This window comes from Engystomops pustulosus, chromosome 10 (assembly GCF_040894005.1).
Source record: "Engystomops pustulosus chromosome 10, aEngPut4.maternal, whole genome shotgun sequence".
Lineage (NCBI taxonomy): Eukaryota > Metazoa > Chordata > Amphibia > Anura > Leptodactylidae > Engystomops > Engystomops pustulosus.
This window is the reverse complement of record NC_092420.1, coordinates 22,515,521-22,532,916: the sequence shown is the minus strand read 5'-3', so window position 1 is coordinate 22,532,916 and position 17,396 is coordinate 22,515,521. Positions and strand designations below refer to the sequence as shown.

Here is a 17,396-nt window from a genome sequence, read left to right as displayed (position 1 = left end):
TGTGACATTACTGTGTGTATTATCCCTGTACTGTGACATCACTGTGTGTATTATCCCTGTCCTGTAACATCCCTGTGGGTATTATCTCTGTACTGTGACATCACTGTGTGTATTATTCATGTACTGTGACATCACTGTGTGTATTATTTCTGTACTGTGACATCACTGTGTGTATTATACCTGTACTGTGACATCACTGTGTGTATTATCCCTGTACTGTGACATCACTGTGTGTATTATCCCTGTACTGTGACATCACTGTGTGCATTATCCCTGTACTGTGACATCACTGTGTGTATTATCCTTGTACTGTGACATCCATATGTGTATTATCCATGTGCTGTGACATCACTGGGTGTATTATCCCTGTACTGTGACATCACTGGGTGTATTATCCCTGTACTGTGACATCACTGTGTGCATTATCCCTGTACTGTGACATCACTGTTTGTATTATCCCTGTACTGTGACATTACTGTGTGTATTATCCCTGTACTGTGACATCACTGTGTGTATTATCCCTGTCCTGTAACATCCCTGTGGGTATTATCTCTGTACTGTGACATCACTGTGTGTATTATTCATGTACTGTGACATCACTGTGTGTATTATTTCTGTACTGTGACATCACTGTGTGTATTATACCTGTACTGTGACATCACTGTGTGTATTATCCCTGTACTGTGACATCACTGTGTGTATTATCCCTGTACTGTGACATCACTGTGTGCATTATCCCTGTGCTGTGACATCACTGTGTGTATTATCCCTGTACTGTGATATCACTGCATGCTTTATCCCAAAATTGTCACATAACAGTGTGCTGTTCCTTTATGTGGTCACACCAATAATTCAGGGGTATATTGTTTTAACAGGAAAATGCTAAGTTTTCTTAGAAATAAAAAGTTAATTATTGAGTTAATCATCGTGAAGCAAACGCTTTAGGGCATTGTGTACACAGAGGCTCCGAGCCACAATAGCTGGCAATTTCCAAGCGTCTAGTGTACTAGATACTCCAATCCATAGCAAATATATGTGCAGCGCCCAAGTACAGATCACCCAGCACCCTTACAGTCTGCTAATCATTGACCAAAAAAAGCACATTATTTTTTTCATATTTTATGACACGAGGATATTTGTTGACCTCGTATGACTCATTCTCATACATAAATTACAAACGATTCAGGAATTCAGAGTGCCACTAAATATACCCTCTACTTATAAATAGGAAGAACATGGAATATATTGGGAGAGATTTATCAAAAAAAGAGCAAAGTAAAGGTTGAGAACTTGCCAATATCAACAAATTTGATTCCAGCTGCCATCCTTCGGAGATAAATGAAACATGGCCGCCCAGTACATGAGTAACTCTTTTTTTTTTTTTTTTTTTTTGTGCACTTAAAAAGTGCCTCCGCCCCAACTAATCATATGAGTCTGAACATTTCAGCAGAACATAAAAACAGACATTTGTACAGATTTTTGCTTTCCTTGACAACTTTACGGATTTGATTATACTGCCGGTAAAGTTGTATGCCACACAGTCATAAGGTGTGTTCCTCAAATTTATTACAACATCAGCAGGGGCTATAGGGTGTCGCAATGCGTAGACAAACCTTATAGACAATGGGAATGGAGACACCAAGTTACCAAATGATTTCTTCTCCGAGGGAATAGCAGGAGCAGGGTCTACAGCACACGTGTCAAAAACAAGGCCAGCCGGCAACCTTGTTTTTTGTGGCCAACAAGGTCACGCCTCATTTGTACTTTCTGTTCCAGTACCCGAAATGGCCCTACATATCAGGGTCAGGCGTCATGTACATGAACGTGTGCATTTTCCCGCCTGCAAGCAATGGGCCATGTGCTATTACTTGCGGCCCACCGATTTCCATACAGGCCATAGTCCAGACAGGAATAGGTCCTGCTCTATGATTTGCGGTGGGTCAACACAATCCCGATGCGATAAGGCATGGTGCTCAATACGCCTTTTAGAAGGCTATGGAGCCGTGAGTTAACTGCAGCTTGTGTGGCTAGATCATGGCCTAAGCACATGGTCGTTTGGATGAGGCTTTGGTTGGGTTTAAGGCATTGGGGAAGAGGAGAATTAGGAATACTTGCGAGAAGTCCTTGCTGGTCGCTTCATGTGTGGTTATGTGATCGCTGCAGCCAAGTTTTTCCCCTTATAATTTGAGTTTTCAAAGTTAGACTGCCCTATTAATTTTGTAGATCTCAAATAAACAAGTCAAATACAAGAACCTTGCGGAGATGTTGTCATCAAGAAGGACTCAAAGATACAAAAGCCTCTTCACAGTGTGCAACAATCTCAACTTTTTTTCGCGGACGAGGGATAAAGAACCGGAAAAATCATGCTGCGAAAAACTTCAGAATGTACATTTTACAAAGAAGAGCCGAACACGTCCCAACTGTGTATTTCATCTTCTGAATCCTACCAGGTTTTCTAAAGCAGGCATCTTGCATTAATAACAAATGTATAGACGCCGAGTCATGTAAGTAAGAGTCTCCCCCGCTGTTCGACTATCTAATGGGTTTAATAGAGTCATTCATCAAGTAAAATGTCTGATATCTGGAAGTTAATTTAAGTGACAATAAAACTGACTTTACAATAAGACTGGGGTCGGAAAGGTAGAGTTCTTCTCATGGAGACTTTGCCATTTGAGTCTGAACAAGACTGGAAATTATAAATGCTGAATATGTTGTGCACAGCTCAAAGATGGGATGATCTATTTTTGGTTCTTGCACTGCCAATCTCGTCTGTCCACCGGACAATTTGTCAAACATCAAAATGACTGCATGTAGCTTATATAAGGACGTTGATGTATGGTCCTCGTCTTGTCATAGAGATCCAAGGAGTTCTATAGGATACTGTAACTCTTAGGTTTTCTAAACTATCTGGAGGTACAGATATCAAGAATTTACCTAAAACATATCTGCTTAGCGATCATTAGTTTTGTATTATATCCATACAGTATCTCATTTACATTGCTTTTCTCTACAGAGAGACACATAAATTACACAGGGGAACAAATAAATATAGTTTTTTTATGGTGCCCGATTCTGGGTATCTTTGAGTTTCTTCTTAAGAAAATACCTTCCATTTCTCTTTAGCAGCTTTAATTCTTGAGATGGTGTTTGTTTCCATTAAGAAATAAGTACCATGAAGCTTAACTCGTCGAACTCGGGACTCATCTCCTCGCTATATGCTATCCTAACTGACCCAACGCCTGATCAGCTACAGAGACACCACTGCATGTCTAAATGGGATACTTATTTAGGGGAAACCAGATCTGATGAACTTTGGCTTTTGGTCTGGGGGAGCTGAGGGATGAAACTGGCGTCATTTCCAGAATCAGAGCCCTAAACATACTTAAAAACAGTTCAAACCTTTAGGGTGCATTCAGTACACATTGGGGCACATTTGCGACACGTGAAGGAAATTGGACGCACAACCTTAGTGAATCGCGGCAGACCCGAATTCTAGTCGGACAACGCACAGCGGGGATCGCGACAAGACTGGGTAAGTAAATCTGGCTCATTCAGTTTTTCACATGCAGTTTTTGATGTCCAAACCAGGAGTGGAGTGAACAGAAAAGAGGAGTAATAGCATCTCTCAATAATACGTTCTTACCACTATGATCCACACTTGCTTTTGGCTTCAAAAACTGCGTCAGAAAAACTGAACATGTAAATACACCAAAATTAGTGTTCCCCGGTGTTATCTATGTTGTATAGAGTTATGGGATGTAATGGCTTCATGTAACAGTTATATGCCTTTTTTTGGAGCTCCGTATTTTAATATAAGCACTCCCCCTATGTTGCGCAAGCATTTCCATATGTCACCTAGCTGAAGACATTTGACTTCAGCAGAGAAAAAAACCATGACCCCCCCCCCCCCAATGAGTGCACTATACAATGACACACATTGGAGACATACATTTGGTTCATTGGGCGTACATCCAAGGTCACGGAGCTAAGCCCCATTGACCTGATATTGATTACCTCTCCTACGATGACACGATAGCTCATGTCAATGACTGACATAAAGATGCTTCGATGCAGTCTCTGTCAATTATGTGCAACCCCTACAACACAATGGGGCAGATTTACTTACCTGGTCCTGTCGCGATCCTGCGGTGCGTTGTCTGACGAGGATTCGGGTCTGCCGCGATTCACTAAGGTTGTGTGTCCAATTTCCTGCATGTGTCGCTTCCGTGCTGAGGTCCGCTGGAGTTCACCTTCTTCTTCCCCGTGCATGTAAGTGTATGTCTTGCGACACAATTCTAAATCTTAAATCTTCAGCTTCCCCCCTGATTTCTGTCACGTACAAGCCGGCGCCGATGCGCCAAAATCCTATTGAGTCCGCCAAAGTCCCGGGGCAATTCGGCACAAAGCGGAAATCGTCGGGAAACCTGATGAAAATGCGCTCTGCGGACCCTTAGTAAATGAGCCCCAATATAACTACTTTAAAAGGGAATTTTTTTATAGCTCATAGACTCCCTTTACTGCAGGCAAACTGTTCCCCGTAGCAGATATGTGATATATTAGGGGTTTTGAGAAAGTTATATAAAGAGCCACACAGCAGTTCCAGAGGCTTTCCTGGCACCACACACGAAACATGTTTTTAGTACAAGGACTAGTCTTAGTTATCAAAAGAACTGAATCCCTCCGATCCCCAAACAAGTTTGATATCAAGCACTTAACTGGATAAACTGTCCAATGGCCGCCAATTGCCTAATAATGTTATTCCAGCATTTCCTGTAACAACACTAAGTATTAAGCCTTCACATCACCAAAACTGTTACAGGATAAATCTACTGTACAGTACTAAACCTGATACACTGAGACGTCTAACTCCTTGGCAGAAGCTTTTAGTTCATGGAGAAGGAACATTGTGATATTAAGAATGTAATATATAAAATAAAAGTTTAGTTCACATGGAATGGTCCCAAGTACACCTGCTATCAGTGAATGATACTAGGTGCCACGTACTGGCCACAGGTAACAGCTGTGCAAGCAATATTAAAAAAGCATTGTGCAATCTTCATGTGTCAGTCAGTGCGGTGAATATTGCATCTTTATTTGTTCTTTATGTAAAAGTGAACCTGTCACCAGGAATGTCATTTTTAGATGCTGACAGGGTCCATTAGACTATGCTATGCGGATTATAAAAATGCCTTTATCGGCATTCTAAATAATTTCAGTACTTTATAAAACTTTATTTCACATTAAGAGGCTCCCTGTCAGCAGTGTATGGTGAGTTCCGATGCATTCTTCCTCTCCTCCACCCTCATGCAGCTTCCTCACCTCTCCCCACTTCCTGTCATGTTCATTCAGCAGGCAGAGAAGGGAGGGGGTGTGTGGAGTAAAGGAAGAATGCATAAGAGACCCACCCCCCTTGCCCACTCCCTGCACGCTGCTGGCAGGGAGCTAGGTAATGTGAAATAAAGTTTGGCAGGTTCGCTTTAAATTTCAAAATGTTACCTAGAACTTAAAGGGCATCTACCACCAGGATGAAGAACTGTATGCAACTGAGCCTGAGAGGGGCTCAGTTAATGGAGCATGGAGCCCCCAAGGCTTATTTACATAGAGTCTTTCATCCTGGTGGTAGATGCCCTTTAATACAGTAGCTTGAAATTTCCAACAATGTGGATAAAAAGAATATAAAGAATTGAAAACTGTGTGCTTCTGTAAAGTAACAAAAGTGTCATAATTTCCCAGTGCACCAAGATAAAGAATAGATAAAGAATTAGGTATATGGATATATTACAATATATTTGAAAAATATATAAACATCCAAGACTTTGGAAGCCATGATGTGATGTCTATCGGTTCAACTGATCCCGTTAACAAATGTCCACAATAGGATTCCGTTAAAGTTTCATGAGGGTTCTTCTTTAATAACCATGAATAAGTAATGGACATCTGCAGATTGAGACCTGAATCTAATACGTACTGCGGAGGTGCAAGATAATAAAGCTTGACATAACAGGTGATAATTTCTTAAAATAATTCCACAAACGGGCATCAGACATAAAAGAGGCCATGGTAATTTTATCGAAGCCGTGGGATAAAAAGATGAAACAAATAGCTTTAACAAATAATATTCAGAAGGATAAGATTTCAAGTTAAAGAGAAAAAACCCTGACAAGGGCAGTAGGTGGTTAGAGATCGAAAAACCCTGACAAGGGCAGTAGGTGGTTAGAGATACGGTCAAGCCAATTCTCAACAGGTTTATGGTCATCTTTCTGATTCATGTGAGAGCAGGTATCCTGAGAAAATCACAGGGAAGATAAATGTGGATGTACAGAAGCATGTGGGTGGTTCTAGACGCAATACCTAAAGGCAACTGCTATTGACCATTGAAAACTAATGTTTGTTTGGAATTTGTCGTATAGTGGCTTTTGGCAAGAGCAGAAATAATTTGTCTCATTGCTGGGTTTGGGTTTGCATTCCTTAAAGAGGGTGCTCTTTACCATTCTTTAGCAGGTACTTACTCTGTTGTAGGCTTAAAAACGTAATGCCTGAAGAACGTCTCAGAAGTTACAATCCATCGGTACCTTCAAGATCACAGAACAAAATGGGTTCATCTGCCCAGAATAGGAGAACAAACTATGCGTGCACAAGACTGAGAAGTATGTGGACAATATACAGGCGGTCCCCTACTTAAGGACACCCGACTTACAGACAACCCATAGTTACAGACGGACCCTTCTGCCCACTGTGACCTCTGGTGAAGCTCTCTGGATGCTTTACTATAGTCCCAGACTGCAATGATCAGCTGTAAGATGTCTGTAATGAAGCTTTATTGATAATTCTTGGTCCAATTACACCAAAAATTTTGAAACTCCAATTGTCACTGGGGCAAAAGAAAAAAAATTGTCTAGAACTTCCATTATAAAATATACAGTTTCGACTTACATACAAATTCAACTTAAGAACAAACCTCCAGACCCTATCTTGTATGTAACCCGGGAACTGCCTGTATAGGAAATCATTAACATCAGTCAAGTGAGATGGGTCTGTTCTAGTGCATCTGGATGCTTGCAAGGTCTTCCTAAAGGAGTCAACCAAGTTGTGGTCAACCAAAATTATTGAGCATAGGCATGTATTACATATATTTTTAGATGTCTTGGCTCATAGAACATGTCTGGTGCATGTAAGCTATGTTAACATTTGCTAATTTTTTAAGAACATAGTAAAAAAATTTTGAGAGGAGAAGGAAGGAACTGACAGAAACGTGAGGCGGCCATGTGAACCGTGGTGGACACAAAGACAAGTTGAAAGCAAAGGGTCAATGAAAGGACTGTGAAATTGATATACTACAATGTCATGACTTGTGTGTGAAGGGTAAAGGCAGGAGACTGTGACAAGACAACTCAATGGGTGAAGAATAAGAGGATGAATGGGTGATCGTAGTAGGTTACTTCTTGAATGAGCTCATTTAATAATGAATGTAGAGGAAAGTCTTGTTGGTTCTCTCAATGAGTATCGTGAGAAGGTGAAGAGATCGAAGGGAGTGGACTGGACGCGCTCATAAGGCACAAGTAGGGTTACTCTTTCTCAAAAATGTAATAAATTAGTGGTCTGAAAGGAGTTTATTGAGAAATTTGGGACAATGTAGACTACCAAGAGAATGCCAATATGTGTACCAAATTTATCTTTAGTATAAGATATGGATATATCCCTCAAAGAGAATAGGACAATTCGTCATTGACAGACAACCCTGATCACGACTGATATCTCCAGAGAACCAAAAAACACAATGGAAACAATTCAGATGTGCACACGTGATCACATGACCAGGGATATAAAGAGCCGTGCACTTGTGTGACATCACATGGCCAGGGATATAACGAGTCATACACCTGTGGGACATCACGTCTCCAGGGATATAACGAGCTATGCACCTGTGTGACACAACATGACCATAAATATGTGCATGCGCCTGTGTGACATCACGTGACCAGGGATATAACGAGCCGTGCACCTGCGTGACACCACATGACCAGAGATATATAAAGAGCCATACACCTTTGTCCATGGACCACATGACCATGGACCAGCTTTATCCACAGGAAGCAAACAATGAAACTTCCTGTTGCAAGCAGAGATCTAGAAAACTGGGAGGAATTGATGTAAAAAGTAAATTGTTAACTTGTATAACATAATCAATATTGGTCATGTAAGGTAGACAACCCCTTTACTAGAGGTAATGGATGCTTAAATTATAGTCTGAGGGTGAAGAGTTGCTTTAAGTTTACAAACTAGAAAAAAAAACAGATAAATTAATAAGTAGTAAAGCGGCAATGCAACAAACACAGCCAAACAAATGTAATGGAAATAAGCTGATTAATCTACGCTTATAAAGCAAAACATTTTCGGAGTTCACAGGCTGAAAGCATTAGCACTTTGCGTCTCTCTGTAGAATAAGGGGGGGGGGGGGGCGTCACCTTCAGACACTCGGCATGTTTCACATAGAGATGGTCCATTACACTAGAGCCAAAGAATGAGAAATATCTACAGTGCTAAAAGCCGTGCAAGTCGTAGGATTTCACACCAATAAAATATGTTGTTTCTGAAATGTTACAGCTCTGGAAAACCATCGAAAAAATGACGTCAACCTGAATTGTCTGGATTATGTGTGTATTCATGTGTACAGTTTATATTATTTTGAGTGAAAATTTTACAAAGAATGAACACAGATTGGTGATTTTATTATATTGTAGGTTCTAACATTGTCCCCGGGAGGCAAAATTATACGCAGAAAGCTGTACACTGGGCTTCTACTCTCTATCCAGGACTCTTCACATTACTATACAGCAATAACTATATCCTAACTACAGGACTCCTCACATTACTATACAGTGATATCTATATCCTAACTACAGGACTCCTCACATTACTATACAGTGATACCTATATCCTAACTACAGGACTCCTCACATTACTACACAGCCATAACTATATCCTAACTACAGGACTCCTCACATTAATATACCGCCGTTACTATATCCTAACTACAGGACTCCTCACATTACTATACAGCCATTACTATATCCTAACTACAGGACTCCTCACATTACTATACAGCCATAACTATATCCTAACTACAGGACTCCTCCCATTACTATACAGCCATAACTATATCCTAACTACAGGACTCCTCCCATTACTATACAGCCATTACTATATCCTAACTACAGGACTCCTCACATTACTATACAGCCATTACTATATCCTAACTACAGGACTCCTCACATTACTATACAGCCATAACTATATCCTAACTACAGGACTCCTCACATTACTATACAGCCATAACTATATCCTAACTACAGGACTCCTCACATTACTATACAGCAATAACTATATCCTAACTACAGGACTCCTCACATTACTATACAGTGATATCTATATCCTAACTACAGGACTCCTCACATTACTATACAGTGATACCTATATCCTAACTACAGGACTCCTCACATTACTACACAGCCATAACTATATCCTAACTACAGGACTCCTCACATTACTATACAGTGATATCTATATCCTAACTACAGGACTCCTCACATTACTATACAGTGATACCTATATCCTAACTACAGGACTCCTCACATTACTACACAGCCATAACTATATCCTAACTACAGGACTCCTCACATTAATATACCGCCGTTACTATATCCTAACTACAGGACTCCTCACATTACTATACAGCCATTACTATATCCTAACTACAGGACTCCTCACATTACTATACAGCCATAACTATATCCTAACTACAGGACTCCTCCCATTACTATACAGCCATAACTATATCCTAACTACAGGACTCCTCCCATTACTATACAGCCATTACTATATCCTAACTACAGGACTCCTCACATTACTATACAGCCATTACTATATCCTAACTACAGGACTCCTCACATTACTATACAGCCATAACTATATCCTAACTACAGGACTCCTCACATTACTATACAGCCATTACTATATCCTAACTACAGGACTCCTCACATTACTATACAGCCATTACTATATCCTAACTACAGGACTCCTCACATTACTACACAGCCATAACTATATCCTAACTACAGGACTCCTCACATTACTATACAGCCATAACTATATACTAACTACAGGACTCCTCACATTACTATACAGTGATATCTATATCCTAACTACAGGACTCCTCACATTACTATACAGTGATATCTATATCCTAACTACAGGACTCCTCACATTACTATACAGTGATACCTATATCCTAACTACAGGACTCCTCACATTACTATACAGCCATAACTATATCCTAACTACAGGACTCCTCACATTACTATACAGCCATAACTATATCCTAACTACAGGACTCCTCACATTACTATACAGTGATACCTATATCCTAACTACAGGACTCCTCACATTACTATACAGTGATATCTATATCCTAACTACAGGACTCCTCACATTACTATACCGCCATTACTATATGCTAACTAAAGGACTCCTCACATTACTATACAGTAATCACTATACCCTAACTACAGGACTCCTCACATTACTATACAGTAATCACTATATCCTAACTACAGGACACCTCACATTACTATACAGCCATTACTATATCCTAACTACAGGACTCCTCAACATTACTATACAGTGATATCTATATCCTAACTACAGGACTCCTCAACATTACTATACAGCCATAACTATATCCTAACTACAGGACTCCTCACATTACTATACAGCCATAACTATATCCTAACTACAGGACTCCTCCCATTACTATACAGCCATAACTATATCCTAACTACAGGACTCCTCACATTACTATACAGCCATTACTATATCCTATCTATAGGACTCCTCACATTACTATACAGCCATAACTATATCCTAACTACAGGACTCCTCACATTACTATACAGTGATATCTATATCCTAACTACAGGACTCCTCACATTACTATACAGTAATCACTATATCCTAACTACAGGACACCTCACATTACTATACAGCCATAACTATATCCTAACTACAGGACTCCTCACATTACTATACAGCCATAACTATATCCTAACTACAGGACTCCTCACATTACTATACAGTGATATCTATATCCTATCTATAGGACTCCTCACATTACTATACAGCCATAACTATATCCTAACTACAGGACTCCTCGCATTACTATACAGTGATATCTATATCCTATCTATAGGACTCCTCACATTACTATACAGCCATAACTATATCCTAACTACAGGACTCCTCACATTACTATACAGTGATACCTATATCCTAACTACAGGACTCCTCACATTACTATACAGCCATTACTATATCCTAACTACAGGACTCCTCACATTACTATACAGTGATATCTATATCCTAACTACAGGACTCCTCACATTACTATACAGTAATCACTATATCCTAACTACAGGACACCTCACATTACTATACAGCCATAACTATATCCTAACTACAGGACTCCTCACATTACTATACAGCCATAACTATATCCTAACTACAGGACTCCTCACATTACTATACAGTGATATCTATATCCTATCTATAGGACTCCTCACATTACTATACAGCCATAACTATATCCTAACTACAGGACTCCTCACATTACTATACAGTGATATCTATATCCTATCTATAGGACTCCTCACATTACTATACAGCCATAACTATATCCTAACTACAGGACTCCTCACATTACTATACAGTGATACCTATATCCTAACTACAGGACTCCTCACATTACTATACAGCCATTACTATATCCTAACTACAGGACTCCTCACATTACTATACAGTAATCACTATATCCTAACTACAGGACTCCTCACATTACTATACAGCCATTACTATATCCTAACTACAGGACTCCTCACATTACTATACAGTGATATCTATATTCTAACTACAGGACTCCTCACATTACTATACAGTGATATCTATATCCTATCTATAGGACTCCTTACATTACTATACAGCCATTACTATATCCTAACTACAGGACTCCTCACATTACTATACAGTGATATCTATATCCTATCTATAGGACTCCTTACATTACTATACAGTGATACCTATATCCTAACTACAGCACTCCTTACATTACTATACAGTGATACCTATATCCTAATATCAAATTCAGCCTCTAAATCTGACTTGTCTCTAGTAAAATATGACTCCTCTGATCAGTGACATAACTTGAAGCTGCCGAGCCTCAGTGCAAAATGTGTGTTATGCCCCCAATTATAATGTATTGTTTATGATAATAATCTTTATATATAATATATATATATATATTATAGCGCTATCCGTAGCTAATTCCGTAGCGCTCTCCACATTATGGGGAACATATACAAATAAAATATTACATTACAGAGTAATAACAGTTAAATGAATCAATAGGAGTGAGGGCCCTGATCACAAGAACTTACGGTCTATGAGGGTGAGGGGATGCCACATAGTTCTAATTTTCTCATATACTGTAGGAAGTGACTCCATGTGGGCCTCCTAGGCCTGGTTGCAACTGCACCCTCTGCACCCGCATTTAAGCCCCCACCCTGTTCTTCGACCATTTTCACATGACTTTGGAGGACATTTTATAATGGTAAATGGATGATATAAATGGGAATTCTAGAAAGGACATGTAATACCCAAAATAATGGGGTAGTAGTACAATGGGGTAAAATCTGTTGTCACCTTAAAGTCAATGAACATTACAGCCTCTTGTCTGGCAAAACCAAAAAATGCCAAAATAAAACATTGCATTGCATCATGTTCAGATGCTTTGTAGATCTGTTAGTACGACTAGACATAACTGCGCCATTTTATTAAATTATGAAATAAAATCACTTAATATTACAGTAAAGTTTAGGTTTCCATGATAACCCCTATACCGGCCGGATGAATATGTTTGCACGCCTTTGTCATGTCATTTTAAATTTTTCATATCACAAAGATCCCCTATGAAATACTCGCACTTTTACTAGTCCGCTATAGGTAACATTACATGTTACACCCAGGATATCCATCTTACGGTTCTACATTCATCATAATCTAACAATGTGGAAAAGCAATCAATGTTCATTTACTCTGCCGCGATAATCGACACGTCGCTGCGGCCTAAATACAACGTAAATTCCCTATCATCGATAATGGCATTATACACAAATGTGCCTCAACTTAAATGTAATCCAGGTAAAGGATGTGGTTTCCATCCGGTGAACTCGCGGAACACATTTTCATGGCAGCGATCTGAGGCTTCCTTGTGAATGTCAATAATTCATTATAAATATAGCAAGGACTATTTCTTATTTGCTCATTGAGCTGGAACAGCTGCAAACTAATAAATCATAAAGCTGTTAGTGTGTTTGGTTTGGACTTACGGAGCATTAATAAAAATTTAAAAAAAAGCGAGCTACAAATGGCAGCGGAGAATGTGTATAACCATAGTAATGCCTGGGAGCTGCTAACAAACATCCTGAAAGTGTCCCCACACACAGACACCTCATATGTTCAGAATTCTGGAGCCCTGGACTTGTACTATGAGTATGTATATAGATAGACATTCTACTACTAAATAACATGTGCTGCATATTATATTTTTAAAAATTTGAACTTTCATGCAAACTTCAGAAATTACTTTCGGAAATTACATTTCGGAGTTGCACCACTAGCAATAGTCAGTCGGGCCAGCTTCGAGCTTCTTCGGTTCCCTATAGACTTTAACTACCTTCTGTTCTACATTTGTTAGTAATAGCGGGGATTTAAGACGCGGGCTGCTGTGCTATTTTTTCTGCTGTTATACATGGAACCTGCTGAAACCATCTATGCACCTAGCCTCAATTGGAGTGGTATAACCAGTAGTGGATTGTGATATGAGGCGGTTGGGGCAGTGGCCCGGGGCACAAGCCTTCTGGGGGGCCCTTGGCAACATAAAACAGCCACCAAATTTTATACTGAGAATAACCTTCACCTCCTCATGCACCTGTACTAGCTCTCAATACACATGTACACAGGAACCATTTCTAGACCTTTGAAGATCCTCCAAAGGTCTTGACAACACAGATCGAAAGCAGCAGAAGGGACACATCCTCCAATCCCCAAGAATCTGATTCTAGTACCAGATGTAGACAGTGATTCCAGATTTGTAGGGCTGCAATACTCATACTGCCCAGGGCCCATGGAAGTCTTAATCCACCCTAAGTATAAATCTCGGCACTGTACATCGCTGTGAGTTTGCCACCAGTGGCATGTGCTGATTTGGTAACATGTGTCTCGGGCCTAAAATGGTTTTCCACTAGAAACCAAATGCTATGTGGGAAAATGGTTAAAAAATGTTTTGGGTAAACTATTATGGGGCTCACCAGAATTGACTAAATATTCTATAATAGTATTCATAAATTCTTCAGTCCCAGATGGTCCCCAAAGGGAGTAGATAGATAAAAGAAATTTTGTGTAGGCGCGTTCAAGAAGTAGGCTAAACTCCACATTCAGACAAATGTGGTCGGTACGTGAATAAGGCACCATGCCGTACAGAGCACTGAGAACTGTGTGTATGATACAAGGAGTCCCTCCTTCCCTGCAGAACAGCAGTGCTGTGTTAAGCATTGCTTATCTACAGGGAATCAGGGACTCTTTGTACCATTTATCACTATGACGCTCAGAGTCCCATCCTCAGCACTGTGGGCGGTCCATGAAATCCGGCCAGCGCACAACACATGATTTATAGAACGACCACAATTTTGTGTCTCTAGCCTAAGACTTAGAAATAGCTAAGGAATGAAGAACCTTGGACTACAGAAGATGTGGATAATGGGTGGTCTGACACATATTCGTTATCCACTGGGAAAGGTCAAGTGCCGGAGACAGCCAAGAGCTAGACTTCCTATCAGCAGTCCCATAGAGTGGGAGGCACGGTGGCCGAGTGGGTAGCACTTCTGCAGCACTGGGGTCCTGGGTTCGAATCCCACCCAGGTCAACATCTGCAAAGAGTTTGTATGTTCTCTCCGTGTTTGCGTGGGTTTCCTCCGGGCTCTCCGGTTTCCTCCCACACACCAAAACACACTATTAGGTTGTTTAGATTGTGAGCCCCATGGGGACAGGGACCAATTTGACAAGCTTTGTGCAGCGCTGCGCAATCTGTAGGCGCTACATACATAAAAAATAAAGAATTATTATTATAGATGAATGATGCATCGTACATGCATGAGTGGTTCTCTAGTCAAATGGTGAGAACTCAGGATATCAGTAGAAGTTATTCCAAAAACATTGGTAAATTTTTTTAAAATTTTGGAATACCCCTTTTATGCCGGTTTTCCGGCGATGTTGCAGCTATTAGCTTTAGAATTGCGGAGTACGCTGCACCCTATAGCTTTCAACTTTTTACTTATTGTACAAAAAACCCATATGATCAGTTGTTGGAGATTTTTTGCTGCAGTTCCTCTAGTACAAGTTAATAGCCCTGTTTAAGACGAAATCTGCTTTATCCAATGTACATTCTTTCTACATTTGGTAAATTAGGGCAATAAACAGTCGGTTATATAAAAGCGCCAGTAACTCCTTGAAGTTCCACCTTGTATTGTTCTTCTATTTAACATAATAGTCATTTCGGAATTTTTCTCATAGTAGAGGCCAATAAAAAAAAACAATTACTTGATCTGTCAGAATATGTTATGGCGGATCCACCATATAGGCCGTGATTAATGAGAGCGCTGTAGTCAGTGAATGAACGTACCTCTGTCTGAAGGATCGCAGCCCTCTGTTCTTTGGCAGTAAGAGATTCCTTAAGTACTTCAATGTGTTGCTTGCAGTCTGAGTTCTGATTGCCAAGAGTCTCCAGCTTGGTTTGTAAGGCAAGAAGTTCGGATTCCTTCTTTGACAGCTCCAGCTTCAACTGGTCAATCTATAAAATGATAACAATTTGTTATAGTCATTTCATTACAATTAAAGAATCAAAGTGTTTGGCCTAAGAGTCTGTGAAAAGATGGGGGAGGGTGAAAGGGTGACATAATGTAACTAAATGTAAGAGCCAAAAATTTTCATTGGAGTCGGCCTTCATCCACACTTGGGAGGAAAATGATGTGAGAACTACATAGAGTTATCAGAACAGCTATGATGAATAACTACTGTCGGCTACCAACTCTCTAAACATGTTGTTGCTGCTTCATTTCAACCTTAAAGGGGTTTTCTGGACTAAAAATATACTACACATATCCCTAGAATTTGGTATTTAATATCAGATTGGTGGGGGTCTAACAACTAGTACTCAACCAAGAACCCAGATGTCCTCAGTAGTTCATCAACAGAGAATAGAACAGCAAGCAGACAGCGCCATACTATGTGTAGTGGTAAGGCCAGGTTACAACTGATTCTAATGGGAGCTAAGCTGAAGTGGCTTAGAAAGGAGCTGTCTGCTTCCAACTTTGCACATTATCCCGTATCCACAAGATAAAAGGCTGATTATTGAGGGTCCGACTGGTAACACCACCAATCACGAGAAGGGGACCCCTGCAATCTGCAGAATCTGGGTCCTGTTCTCAGTAATGGCTGGAGGACAACCTGGGACAAGATGCATGCTTATCCTGCCGCTCCACACATTAGCTAGTACGGGAGCCAGGTCCAGTTCTCTCTATTGTCGGGAGTCCCGGCAGCTGGATCCTCACCAATCAGCTTGTTCACCCCTATCCGGTGGGTAGGTGATAACTTGCAAAGTCGGTATAATCTCTTTAAAGTCTATAAAAATTCTGAATAAATACCTCTTTAACATTTCACTTGAGGGTACTGAAATGCACTGCCCTCCATCCACAAATTCTGGATGCCCAATCGTTAGTTCTTTAGGTGTATAATAGGCAATCCAAGGTTTTACAACTGTGTGTATAGGAGGCTCACAATAAATAACTTTTGTCTATGTTCTATTCAAAGTATAAAGTCAGTATAAAGAAGGTCAGCGTGGATCATGATTGACTCGCATACTTCTATGATACAAACACCACATGCTCATCACTCACACTTCATCATATCTCAACAATATTGTATAAGAATTACTGAGACCTGGAGAAAAATTCAAGAGGCTAAAAATTGGCCCAAAGATTACGGTAGATAAAATGTACTTCTTACCTTATCATTCGGCAATTCTAACAAAGCAGAAGAAGAAGGCTGCTGACCAAAGTGCAAAATGACGACAAAAAACCCCCTCAGTAATCAATATTAAGCTTGAACCTTACAGTAACCAGACGTAAGGACCATCATCCAAGAAATTGCTGAATTACTAATGTCACTATTGCAATAGAAATCAATAGAATTCACTCTCAGATTGGAAACAGTGTTCCCTCATCTACTCCTCA

At 40.1% G+C, this 17,396-nt stretch overlaps 1 protein-coding gene across 16 annotated transcripts in view; it reads right to left on the bottom strand.

Moving 5' to 3' along the window:
* ERC2 (ELKS/RAB6-interacting/CAST family member 2) overlaps window positions 1-17,396 on the bottom strand; it is a 606,872-nt gene that overhangs the window by 453,580 nt on the left and 135,896 nt on the right. For all 16 annotated transcript variants that reach the window (XM_072128520.1, XM_072128514.1, XM_072128513.1 and 13 more), the window contains one exon: window positions 15,788-15,955. In XM_072128520.1, the coding sequence (XP_071984621.1) occupies window positions 15,788-15,955 (168 nt within the window). The remainder of the gene's footprint in view (window positions 1-15,787; window positions 15,956-17,396) is intronic.